Source organism: Panthera pardus, unplaced genomic scaffold (genome assembly GCF_024362965.1).
Source record: "Panthera pardus isolate Hobbes unplaced genomic scaffold, ASM2436296v1 HiC_scaffold_22, whole genome shotgun sequence".
In the NCBI taxonomy this organism is placed as follows: Eukaryota; Metazoa; Chordata; class Mammalia; order Carnivora; family Felidae; genus Panthera; species Panthera pardus.
The window spans coordinates 206,983-219,612 of NW_026526788.1; the positions used below are offsets into that span (position 1 = coordinate 206,983).

The following is a 12,630-nucleotide window of genomic DNA, read 5'->3' on the forward strand; positions in this document are numbered from 1 at the left end:
TCAGGGTCCACCCCCAGAGCGGGCGGCAGCCGCGCCCCCTGCAGCGAGGGTCCGTTCGGCCCGGAGCCGGCGACCGCGCTCCTCACCCGCCCGGCGTAGCACCGCCTCTGGCCCGGGTGCAGGGGCCCGGCGCGCAGGCGGGGGGCGCTGTGGCCTCGGCGCGGGGACAGAGCGGCCGGGCCGGACCCGCCTCTTTCCCCTCCCCTCCCGCCCCCCACGCGTCGTGTCGCCGGGAAGCCGGGAGGAGACAGAGCGCTCGGGCTCCACGGCGCTCGGCCGGCCCGCAGTCCTCTGACCGCGCGGAGCGGAGCCAGGTGGCGCCGCCCGAGCCCAGAGCCGCGACCCACCCCGGCCGCCTTTGTCTGGGAGCGTGTGGCCTGGAACCGCCGCTCTCGGGGGCCGGGCACGCGCCCACCGCGGTCGGTGACAGCTCGTCCCTCTCGGAGGGCTCCGGGACCGAGGGGCGGGCGGGCCGGGCCCTGCTCGCTCGCGCCTGCACGCCCGAGCGCGCGCACCGATGCCCCCGCAGCAGGGGGACCCCGCATTCCCGGGCCGTTGCGAGGCGCCGCCCGTTCCGCCGCGCCGGGAGCGCGGGGCGCGCGGGGGGCGCGGGCCCGGGGCGCCGGGGGGCCGGGGGCGCGCGGGCGGTGCCGAGGGGCGCGGCGTCAAGTGCGTGCTCGTCGGCGACGGCGCCGTGGGCAAGACGAGCCTGGTGGTGAGCTACACCACCAACGGCTACCCCACCGAGTACATCCCCACCGCCTTCGACAACTTCTCGGGTGAGCGGGGACGGGGGCGCGGGGCCGCGGTCTGCGGTGCCGATGGCCCCGGTGCCGCGGTGGGGGGGGGGCGGGGAGGGCGGCGCGAGGGTCGCGGGGCGGGGGGGTGGCACCGACGGGGCTGCGGGGCCGGGCGGGCTCCAGCTGGGAAGCCGACCAGGCGCGGAGCGCAGGGCATTTCCCGAGCCTCGGGGACCCGGCGAGCGCGGAGCCTCCAGAGGCAATGGGGAACCCTAAAGCCGGAGCCTGGCGGAGGGGGCGGGGTACGGGGGACAGAGCCTACGCGAAAAGAAATGGTCGGGCAATTTAGTAGCAGACGAGCGAGTATCAGTCAGGTCGAGTTCAGGTTGCCTGGTCAGTTTGCTGCGTAGGAAAGTTGCGTCAGGTCGACGTTGCTGGCGCCGCTGCCGAGTTTCAGTGGGAAGGTGACGCGCAGGTGGCCCTACCTGTGGCCCGGAGAGTCGGTCCTTTCCTTTTGGCGGTTCCCGTGACAATGGGCGTCTCCGCTTTAAAGAGCCAGAAAATACTCGCTTTGGTGAAAACGGCACTGGTAAAGGCTTAGGTCCGGATTAAACCTGGAGAGTAAACCCAATTTCTTTGGAGTCCCTCTCCCCTGGCCCCACTGCCCCTACTTCCATCTCCCTCATTGGCTGTGTTTCTGATGTCTTAGTATCTTTTCAGTTATCTCTAAGCTATTTACAGCTCTTAAGTATGGTATGCTGGGTTTTAGTTTGGTGGAAACAAAGATAAAGGGGTTTTCGGGGATTTTTTTTTTTTTTGAAATTCACAAAAACGTGAAAATCCACAGAGGCTAGTGTGAAACACTCCCTCTTGCTCTTCAAGGAAAAAAAAAAAAAAAAAAAGAAATGTTTCTTGACCTCGTAGTCCCAATGGCAAGGGGTTGGGTACCCTAGATGAAAGTGTGCCACACCTAATGGGTTTCCCACCTAAACAGTTTTGGGTTTTTTTTCCCCCCTTTCCTCCTCCCAGCTGATCAGTGTAAACATTAAAAGAACTGGGAAAGTTGTACTGAGACAAACTTGGGTGCTTAATTCAAATAGAAACCTCAAGCTGTGCCCTGAGGCAGGCCCCTGCCCAGTACCCCATCCCAGTGGAAAGGTGGACAGGCTTTCTTCTCTTTTTTAATCCTCTCTTTGAGCCGACAGGGTGAGATGAGTAGGGCCCGCTTCCATAAACAGGACAATGCAGGCAGCCTGTGTTTGCTCGTGTTCTCAAAACAAGCTACAATTTTCTGATAAACCATGAAGTCTTGGAACAGATCCCAAGGGAAAACAGAATTATTTGTGAGGCTTCCCACTGAGTTAAAACGGCAAGGTTGGTTCCCATTTACCCCCTAGTGTTGCTTTTAGGTTTTTTGAAACTAGTGTGACGGGCAAATAAATCTTCCGGGGCTGGGAGAAGAGTGCAGGCCCTTCTGGGGTGCCATCCGATGGCTCAGGGGTTTGCGGCCTCATCCCGGGCAGTGCAGTGAGGTGCCAGCCCAAGAGGGTTGTATACAAAAGTGCCTGCATGGGGGCCTCCTTGTTTTATTTTTATTTTTTTTATTTAAAAAAATTTTTTTTTAACGTTTATTTATTTTTGAGACAGAGAGAGACAGAGCATGAGCAGGGGAGGGGCAGAGAGAAAGGGAGACACAGAATCTGAAACAGGCTCCAGGCTCCCAGCCATCAGCACAGAGCCATCAGCACAGAGCCCGACGCAGGGCTCGAACTCACGAACTGTGAGATCATGACCTGAGCCGAAGTCAGACGCTTAACTGACTGAGCCACCCAAGGGCCTCCTTGTTTTAGACCAGTCTTTAATTCATTAGGGGACCCAGAATAACTGAAGGGTTTGGAGGGAGAATGGTAGTTGCAGCTAAAACGATGTTTTTCCTGAAAGGGGTTAAAGGACATCCCCCCCTGATCATTGTTTTCATCTTGTTTTTAAGCGGTGGTTTCTGTGGACGGACGGCCTGTGAGACTCCAGCTCTGTGACACTGCCGGGCAGGTTAGTGTATCATCGCTGCTCAGTGGTGGGAAGGGAACCAGCCTTTGAAAAGCCTCAGAATACCCTCCTTGCATAAACGGGGTCATTCTAAAGCCTCACGAAGTAGACCCACCCCTGAGAGGGTGACGGGGAGGGGGATAAAAACCGGGTTTGGCTCAGCTTCGAGTGGGCAGGACGGGGACAACAGGGTGAAGAACAGTTCTCTTCTCACAGGCGTTTCTGACCTTATTTACTCTCTGGTGTTTATTAAAAATTATCACTGATGCTCTGATCATTTCTCAAAGTTAGTTGGCGATGTAATCATTTCATTAGAAGTCAACCAGCCACGTATTAAAGAAATTTGCTCAAGAGAAAGATGGAGTTTTGGGGCACCGGGGTGGCTCTGTCCGTTAAGCGTCGGACTTCGGCTCAGGTCATAGTCTCGTGGTCTGTGAGTTCGAGCCCTGCGTCGGGCTCTGTGCTGACACTTCAGAGCCTGGAGCTTGCTTTGGATTCTGTGTCTCCCTCTCTCTCTGACCCTCCCCTGCTCATGCTCTGTCTCTCTCTGTCTCAAAAATAATAAATAAATAAATAAATAAATAAATAAATAAGAAAAAGATGGAGTTTCCTAAGCCGTGGTTTGACTCGCTAGGGCCACCTTTGTTCCCTGAGGCAGATGCAGGGGTCAAAGCTGTCCTGCACCAGAGTCATGAATGAACCTGGACTTAGTCTTTCCAAATCGTGGGAAGGTTAGGCACTTGGATCGGACACCCAGGGAGCGATGGGGATTCAGGTGTTTCCCGACGAGCTCCAGGGACTCATCATCACCCGTCCTCCCTTGGCATGGCGCTCGTCACCGAGGTCTCCTTGTTCCCTGTGAGAACCCAGGGTGCTGTCTCTTGAGTTGGTCAAAGTGACAGTTAACAAACATGTAGTCCTTCCTGTACTTTGTTAGAGCAAATGCTGAGGGGCACTTTGTAGGCCCGTAAAAGGGCCCACTTCACTTTCTGAGGTATCGTCACGTGACCTTCCGTGTTTAAGAAGTTGGCCTTCCAGTATTCTCTAGTGCCTCGTCCCAGCCAGGACTTCCAAACTGCTTACCTAGCCTGGGGACAGCAAGTTCAAACCTCCAGGTGATACAGGCCTGAGCAGCTCTGGTCTCCAGCTCAACGCTGGTTTGGCGAGGGCCACAGTGGCGGGAGTGGTAGCCTGGCCTCTTCTTTCTCTCCTCATCCTTCCCCTTCAGCTGCAGCAGGGAAAATCAAACGCCGTGCGTAGTCTGTGCAAAAGAGAGCGCAAAGAACACCACCGTTGCAATGTTTCATCTTTCTGGACGCCCTCCTCGTATTTATAGCGAACGCTGTATGGCTTTGCATAAAGCGGGAATATTTTTCCTACTCCGTGTCTGATTTTCTGACCTTCCAGGTGAGGTCAGAGGAGCACATCGATAAATATAGGCATCCCTGCTAAAGCAGGAAGGAGCAGCTTAACAGCCCGAGAAGGCACAGTTACTGGGGACCCCTGGGGGGGGGGGCTGGGAGCAAGCAGCTCAGTGCACATCCCTGCCCACTGATGGGGCTCTCCTGTTACATGTTGGTTCTTGCCGCAGACACGGCTTCCTAAGTTGGGGTTCTGCCTGCATGGTGCCTGCCACATAATAGGGCTGAGTCGTGGTTTCGCATGGAGACAGACAAAGGAGAGCTAGGTCTTGGGGAAGTGCTAACTGAAGTCCTGGGCCTGCCCCTCACAAGACTTTACAGTCTGTAGGGAAGACAGACCAGTGAGGAGAACTTGTGGAAAGAAACCAGTGAAGTTCCATAAGGCGGAAGGCAACGTGGGCTCGGGGTGCAGGACAGGTGGGTCTGGGAAGAAAACCTCTGAGCAGTTTTGGAAGAGGCATAGGAGTCTCATCGGGACCGCTTTGTGGAAACGATCCTGAATTATTGAGGCGGGGTTTGATTTGTCGTAGTATGGTCTGTCTGAAAGTGGGGGAAGCACGAGGATAATTTTGGAGACGTTTTCATGAAGAAATTGTTTAACTAGGGAAATAGAAGGATTTTGGTGCAAGTTGGTACGTTTTGGTTTATTTGGAAATTGTTTTTTTTTTTTTGTTGCTCTCCCAGTGATGTTTTCGTTGAGATGGACTGTATTTCCTTTTTTTTTTTTTAATTTATTTTTGAAGGAGAGAGAGAGAGAGAGAGAGAGAGAGACAGAGCATGAGCAGGGGAGGAGCAGAGAGAGGGAGACACAGAATTCGAAGCAGGCTCCAGGCTGTCAGCACAGAGCCTGATGCGGGGCTCGAACCCACGAACCGTGAGATCATGACCTGATCCGAAGTCGGTTGCTCAACCGACTGAGCCACCCAGGCGCCCCTGGACTGTATTTCTTAAATGACGTATTGGTTAGTAACGCATACCTTATTATGTAACGGAGGAGGTGACCATCTAAAGACGTGTAGAAAACTAACTTCAAAAACTATTTATGAAACCTACACGGTTGGTAAGATAAAGTCCTTTTTCCCCTACACCCCAGGTGTCATTTGGGACTTATTTGGACTCACAGCAAAGCCGGTCCAAGTGGTAGTTCTTTTCCAACTTCCTTAGTTAATCCAGATCTGATAAACTGCCTTTTAAGGGACTCGATTTGACACCTGCTGTATTTCCCTGATGTTGACTCAACCAGTGGAACCCCCCCTGCCCCCACCCCTTGAGGCAGTCCTCACAGTAGCCTTATGACTCGTGTCACGTCTGAGTCCCAACCCAGGGAAACGTGAGCACAGATAGCCCTAACCTGGGGCCCAAATACCCTGGTTTCATATGGAAGCTCGGAGCAAGAATGTGGCTCTCCTTGGCTCATGAGGAACTAGAAATCGCTTTTTGTGCCTTCGGGTCTTCCTGTCAGGGAGGTAGGTGAGCATATAAGGCCTTACGAGGAGCTCTTAACACTGGACTCACAGTCTTACTTGAGTGAGAATAGATCGGAGACTGAGGGCTCTGCAAAACATACCTTTGGCAGAAGAGAAAGGACTGTCACTGAAATAGGAGTAGTTCGCGGTGGCATTACCAGGAGAAGCTGAAAGTTCTTCAGCCTTTTGACCCGTGAGGCACTTAGAAAAATCTCTGTGGTACAAAAAAAAAAAAAAAAAAAAATCAGGTTGCAGCTTGACCAACGTTACCGTTGAGCTGCCTGTCCGGCCCGCCCCGCCCCTGACGGAATTCTGTACGTCTTCCGACCCGGCAGGTGCATGCCAGTCACTGGGCCTCAGCACACGTTTCCTTGGGGGTGCGTTCCACTGGCCTCGTCCCCCATGTGCACATTGCATTTATTTCAGCAAATATCTAAGGTTTCTGGGCAGGCCGTGAGGAGGAGGGTTTCATTTCTGCTCGGCTCCCGGAGCCCCTTAGCCAGACTCCCCGGAGGTCTGGGGAGCCAGATTTCCAAAGGCCTGTCCCAGGGCCCAGCCCCTGTGCTTGTCTTTCTTTTTATTGGAAACGCAAGCCCAGATTCCAGGCCCCGGCCGAGGGTGACTGCCTTCTCACAGTGAGGTGCAGCTGCCTGAGGGAGCTGCCTTTACGTGGGGCTCAGTCTTGTGCTTTTGCTTTGAGGCCTCCGAGAACAGAAGGAATGTTTTATTACGAGGTCTTCAGAGCGAGGCCGTAGTCTACCTGGTCGGGTTTCTGCGTTTATTCCTGCACACAAAGTTGGCACTAAGGAAGCTAAGTTGTTCTTTTTATACCATCGTTTGTAGAAGACACGTGGCAGTGACGTTCCGAAATGCCAGATTTATTCCTGAGCATTGTAGCCGGCTGGCTTCGATATTGTTGGTTGTTGCCCTACAACTGAAATATGGAGCTTCAAATGAAGAAAAAAAAAAAAACAGATCTAGGTTTTCTTTACATCTGCAGAAAGGCTGCAGATACGGAATAATGTGCATGTCAGTAATGAAAACCTGGATGACATTTCACTTTTTCTTGCCACTGGGAAGTGGTCTGTTATAGTCCACTCGCAGATGGCTGGCGCCCACCGACAGAAATTTTATTTTATCTATTTTTTACTGTTTTTAACGTTTATTTATTTATTTTTTTCATGATCGCTACACCCAGTGGGGGACTTGAACTCACGACCTTGAGATCGAGTGTCCTATATGTCTTCCGACCTGAGGCAGCCAGGGGCCCCCACTGATAGAAATTAAAAAAAAAAAAAAATTTAATGTTTATTTCTGAGAGAGAGAGAGAGAGAGACAGAGTGCGAGCAGGGGAGGGTCAGAGAGAGAGGGAGACACGAATCCGAGGCAGGCTCCAGTCTCTGAACTGTCAGCACAGAGCCCGACGCCGGGCTTGAACCCACAAACCGTGAGATCATGACCTGAGCCGAAGTCAGACGCTTAACTGACTGAGCCACTCAGGCGCCCCAGAAATTCTAAATAGGAATGAGATGATGTAAATATTTTCCTATGAGAGAGGTGAGTGAAAGCTTTCAGTTAGCTGAATATGGGACTCCAGGAGACTATAAAGAAATGCTGATTTGGAGGCAGACATCTCTGCAAGGGCTGAGGCCAGGTCTCTCTGTTCCCAGTGAATCCCCTGGCCCTGCCCGGGGCCCGGTGTCCAGCATGCATCTCTGTGAAGTGGGTGACTATTGCAGATATTCAGCATGATGCTTGGTTTCTATAATGAATTAGAATTATTCCATCCAATTCTCTATATTTTAAGAGTAGGGTGGGTATACCCTTTCTCTGGTCCTTTATCTTCCCAAAGCACCGTGCGTGGAGGCCCCTGGTATTTGCAGGGGGAAAAAAAAAGGCTAAAGGAAGTAAGAAAAGGAAGAAAGGAGGGAGAAAAAGAGATAAAGCAAGAAGGAGGTATATCAAGCAAGAACGAGAATGTGTTAACCAGTGTTGTAAGTGATTTGCCAGTGAGAGTGGCCTATGAGAGGTCTCAGCTCCAATTCTGGGTCTGTCCTTGTGTCTGATTAAAATTCTTCCCTGCACTGTGTGTGCCCTGAGTGTGTACAGGTACAGATAGGTGAGGCGGGCGTCACTCACAGCTGTCATGGGGACAGGCAAGCCTGGATTCTTTTTTTTTTTTTTAACTTTATTTATTTTGAGAGAGACAGAGGCAGCGGCTGGGGGAGGGACAGAGAGAGAGGGAGAGAGAGAGAATCCCAAGCAGGCTCCACTGTGTAAGCACAGAGCCCGACAAGGGGCTTGAATCCCCAAAACCGTGAGATCATGACCTGAGCCGAAACCGAGTGGGACGGGTAACCGACTGAGCCATCCAGGCACCCTAAGGGCAGGGCTGGATTCTTGAAGACAGGAGCTGTGTTAGACCAGGGCTCACTGGGGTCAGCTTGGAGACCTGGGGATCAGTGTGGATGCTGTCTAAGTTTTGGAAGAGTGGCTAAGTACCACAGTTGAGAGAGTAAGTCTGGGTTACTCTGGGCTGAAGGCTAGATGAAGTCAATTTTATTTCTAAAATTCACCCGATGTAAGTACTTTTTCTGTGGTGAGTTGCAAGTGGGTCATGAGTGTTGATGAAAACACCGAACACTTTGGGCAGATTGCATGGGGCTGGGCGTGTGGGCCCCACTTAGGGAAGCAGCAGGATTGCTTTCCGAGGCCCTGGCAGTGGGCTTGCTATAACCCTTTCCGAGGAAAAAATTGGTAAGGGGGTCTTTTTGCTAATGAGAATGGATTTAAAAAATAACTTTCGGGTGCCTTGATTGGTTGCAGGATGAGTTTGACAAACTCAGGCCCCTCTGCTACACCAACACGGACATCTTTCTTCTGTGCTTCAGTGTGGTGAGCCCCTCATCCTTCCAGAACGTCAGTGAGAAGTGGGTGCCCGAGATCCGATGCCACTGTCCCAAAGCCCCCATCGTCCTCGTTGGAACTCAGTCGGATCTCAGAGAAGACGTCAAAGTCCTCATTGAGCTGGACAAATGCAAAGAGAAGCCGGTGCCTGAAGAGGCAGCTAAGCTGTGCGCCGAGGAGATCAAAGCCGCCTCCTACATCGAGTGTTCGGCCTTGACTCAGAAAAACCTCAAAGAGGTCTTTGACGCGGCCATTGTCGCCGGCATCCAGTACTCAGACACTCAGCAACAGCCAAAGAAGCGCAAAAGCAGGACTCCTGACAAAATGAAAAACCTCTCCAAGTCCTGGTGGAAAAAGTACTGCTGTGTCGTATGATGTTGGCAAGAAACCCGGAAAAGGCAGTTTTTAGATGAAGCCGATATTAGAAGCTATATTAGCTGACGTGACTCCTTTTATTGTGTAGAACCTGGATAGGAAACGCGTGTGTATGCGTATAACAGGTGGAGCTCTCAGTTTATGTATTCTTTCTTGCCTTCGACGTTTTTGTTTGTTTCAGCTTAGGGACCAGCCAATTATGCAAGATATTTCTGAAGGGAGTTGAGCAATGTTCCCAACTCTGGAAAAGGAGAGCTCCGAGACCTCGGGATTAATTTATATCTGATATGAAAGAGACCCGCTCGGATGTGGGTGTCAAGGATGCAACTTGGCCGCGTTATGATGCGCAGAAGGACCAACGGCCAAATGGTGTGGTCGACCCTCCCTTGATGAAGGGCTACTCGATGCAAGGACGTTCCGTACGCGGGCCGGCCAGGGAGCACCCGTCAGAATTGCGTTTAAACGTCCACACTTAAATCGTCCCGCCTGCAGGGAAGTGAACATTCTTGAAGGGCCTGCAGCAAATGTTTGTAGGAGACAAAATGACCTTTATTTCCCTTAAGTCAGCCAAAATGCGCACACACACACACACACACGCACACGCACACGCACACGCGCACGTACGTATGGCTATATTTGCTGCTGATTCAGACTTTTAAACGGTTAATGGGGAAAAGCACGGCCACGAAAAAACAGATATGAGGGAAGCTCAGGTTCCTGCTTTTGTTACTTTTTTGAACAGCTCTCTTTTTGATGATACCCTACTCAGAGATGGGATTTTAACTACGTCTCGGCACGTCTTTGAGGCCACCTGAAAACCAAACGTGAACATCTCTTGAAACCTGTTTTAAAATGGGTGTCTCTTGAAACCCGTTACGACAACCAGTGAAGTCCACACATGCCTTTCAGGGACCTGGCAGCAGGGCCCGGCGCTGTGTGTCACCGGGCTCGTGGGGCTGGTCTGCTGCGGCCGGCCGGGGGGGGGGGCGGTGGGGTGGGGGGTGGGGGGGTGGACCACAGCCCCCTCACGAAGCTGCATCCTTCCTGTGGGACAGCCAGAAAACCATATGCTTGTGAAACGTTTGTGTTCTTCAAGGTGGTAGAATTTTTAGAGCTTAGTCCTCTGGAGAAAACAAGTGCCGTATCAGAAGAATAGTTTTCCTTTGTGATGGCAGTGCTTCCGAAGTGCCAAAAAAGGTAGCCTGACGCGTTGAATTATCACGTCCGGCTGCCGTGGGTGACACAGACTCACCAAGGTCGGCTCAAAAACTAGGGATAAGCTCTGCAGAGCCAGCGGAGAGAAGCGTCTCCTCTTTCCGTGGGTCTTGCGTTGTCTTTTTTATATTCAAAAAAACTAATTTGTGTTTTTCTATGGAAGAAATCAAAGGTTGGGACGGGGTTTCTTTCACCTCTGTTGGCAAATCAAATTAACGGGTTTCCTTGTTTGAAAATGAAAACACATGGGTTGTTTGCTATTTATTTTTGCATCCGTTGGAAATTGATAATCCGCTGTTTCCTGAAGCATTTAGTTCTAACCTGAGGGAATAACGTTACTTCGTTGTGAAAATGCTCCAGACAGACTTCCCGAAAAGCAGTCTTGCCTGCCTGGTCCACCTATCTGTGAGAATAGCTTTCCGGGCTGGGCTCCGCCCACCCTGCTGTGCAGACCAGGTGGGAGAGGTGGTAGAATTATTTGGGGAGTCATTCTAAACGGGGTTTTTGTATTTAAACAAATGTCATGGAGTGCAATGCAAATTAATTTTTAAGTCGGAACACAAAACTTGGAAGAAATTTTATGCATGTGATAGCATATGGGGCAGCTCTTGGCCCCCCTGGAGAGGCCACTGGCACCCTCTGCCTTGGAGGGCCACTGGTTGAAAGCTGTTGGTGAAACGCGCCTGTGTGGCCCGGTTCTGAAAGCTTTACGCCAGCGCTTTATTTCTAACCCAACTTGATACAACCTGTACCGTTAGCGCTAAAAAATCTCGAGGGTTGACCTTTAAACACCACCATTTTTCATATGTTGCTGCGTTTTATAGAATAGTAAAGGTACGATTGATTGTACTTAATGCTTTCCTCCATTCTTGTTTCTTTGTGTGACTTGGGCAGAAACGTTTTTAAAAGTACGGCTTGAGGTAAACGTAAAGTTGATCCACTTCGAAGCTTACCCATCGTTAAACTTGCAGCTTGGTATTGCAGAGGAGATTTTATGAGTCGTGCTTTAAGAAGATGCCACCTTCGCTTAACTCCCACGGTGTAGGCCAGTCATGATTTAAAAATACAATATACTTCCCAAGTGTGTTCTCTCTTTTTTACCACGTATGTGGAAGCGAACCTTTTGTAATGTCGTTCTCTGTGTTTGGCAGACTTCAGAGAAACCACGCAGCTATCACCCAAGCCAAAATGAAGGCAGAGTCTTCTCCCCGACTGTCGTAACCTGGTGCCTTACCAAGTTGTGCTTCTCTCTTTTTCAAGCGTAAATGATGTTGAGCAGAACGCTGTCCTTGAAAATGCTATAAACGAGGTGGTATGAAATAAATTCTGACCTACAGATACAACTGCGCTTGCCTTTTCTGCCGAAGAGTGTCAGTAGAGGAGGAAGTTCGGCCCCGTCGAAAAGCAGGCCGGTTGGCAAGCCTCAGGCTTCCGTGCTGGGAAGCTGGAAAAGCCCAGAGGCATTTTGGGAATCCTCCCTAACCAACATTAAGTGCTTATTGAAAATGGGGTTTTGAGAATTCTGGGGTCACGGTCTGACTTCGGCGCGCTCTGACGTCAGACGCAGGTGTCTGTAGTGGATCACGTGCTGGTGGCCCGTGTGTGTCCCCGACAGGAGCACTGTTCTTGGAGCCAAAGGTCTAGGCTCAGAGAAGCACGTAGTGTCTGATGATGGGGAGGTCCCTGGATGTGAGCCTCCGTTCCCTTACGTGTGAAAGTACTGCCTTCCCCCCACCCCCCAGGCTATTTGAATCCTGAATGAGAACACATGTGCACATGTGGGTTAGATGGCCAAGATCTGGAATAGCCATGAAAGGGATTAGAAGGTGCTGTGGGCCCTACCGGCTTTTCAGTGGAGACCAGCAGGGCTCGGGGTTCCCCGTCTCCGAGGGCTGGGAGGTGCCCACGTGGTGTATGTGAACTTGTGGTCAGCCTTCCCGTCGTGCCGCCAGGATGCAGCCCTTACACCAGGGGAGGTGGCCCTGAGGACAGGAACATTCTGAGAGGCCAGATGTCCTCCTGCTTCCACCCTTCAGCCTCAAGGGTCATCTAGTGAAGGATGGGCCTGTCCACTCCATACCCCACGGAGCCTCTGAGGCCAGGCTTTGACTTTTCATGCATCCTGGAAGGCTGTGCAGAGAGCATTTAGATTACTGACCACTTGTATGTGCCCCGAAGTGCTAAAACCCAGCTTGCCCTCACTGGCCTCCACAGGCAGCCCCAAGCCAGCTCCGAGGGACCTGGAAGTTTCTCTTCACCCAGCCCCAGTTTGCCTCCCGTATCCAGGATAGGTCTTCCCAGGCTACGTGGACAGAGCACATGGTACGAAGTAAATTCTGACCTATGGATGTAACCGTACTTGCTTTTTCTACCAAAGAATGTCATTAGAATGACAGTCCCTGCGGATCTTCTTTCTGGTCAGCGAGATGTAAATATCCCGGAGATGTTTACAAGACCTGA

At 51.7% G+C, this 12,630-nt stretch overlaps 1 protein-coding gene across 1 annotated transcript; it reads left to right on the top strand.

The window, feature by feature from the left end:
- The first annotated feature begins 283 nt into the window (after window positions 1-283).
- On the top strand, window positions 284-11,019 carry RHOU (ras homolog family member U). Its single transcript, XM_053910182.1, has 3 exons — window positions 284-779; window positions 2,731-2,789; window positions 8,500-11,019. The coding sequence occupies exons 1-3, from the start codon at window positions 518-520 to the stop codon at window positions 8,953-8,955; spliced, it is 777 nt and encodes a 258-aa protein (XP_053766157.1). The 5' UTR covers window positions 284-517; the 3' UTR covers window positions 8,956-11,019.
- The last annotated feature ends 1,611 nt before the right edge of the window (window positions 11,020-12,630 follow it).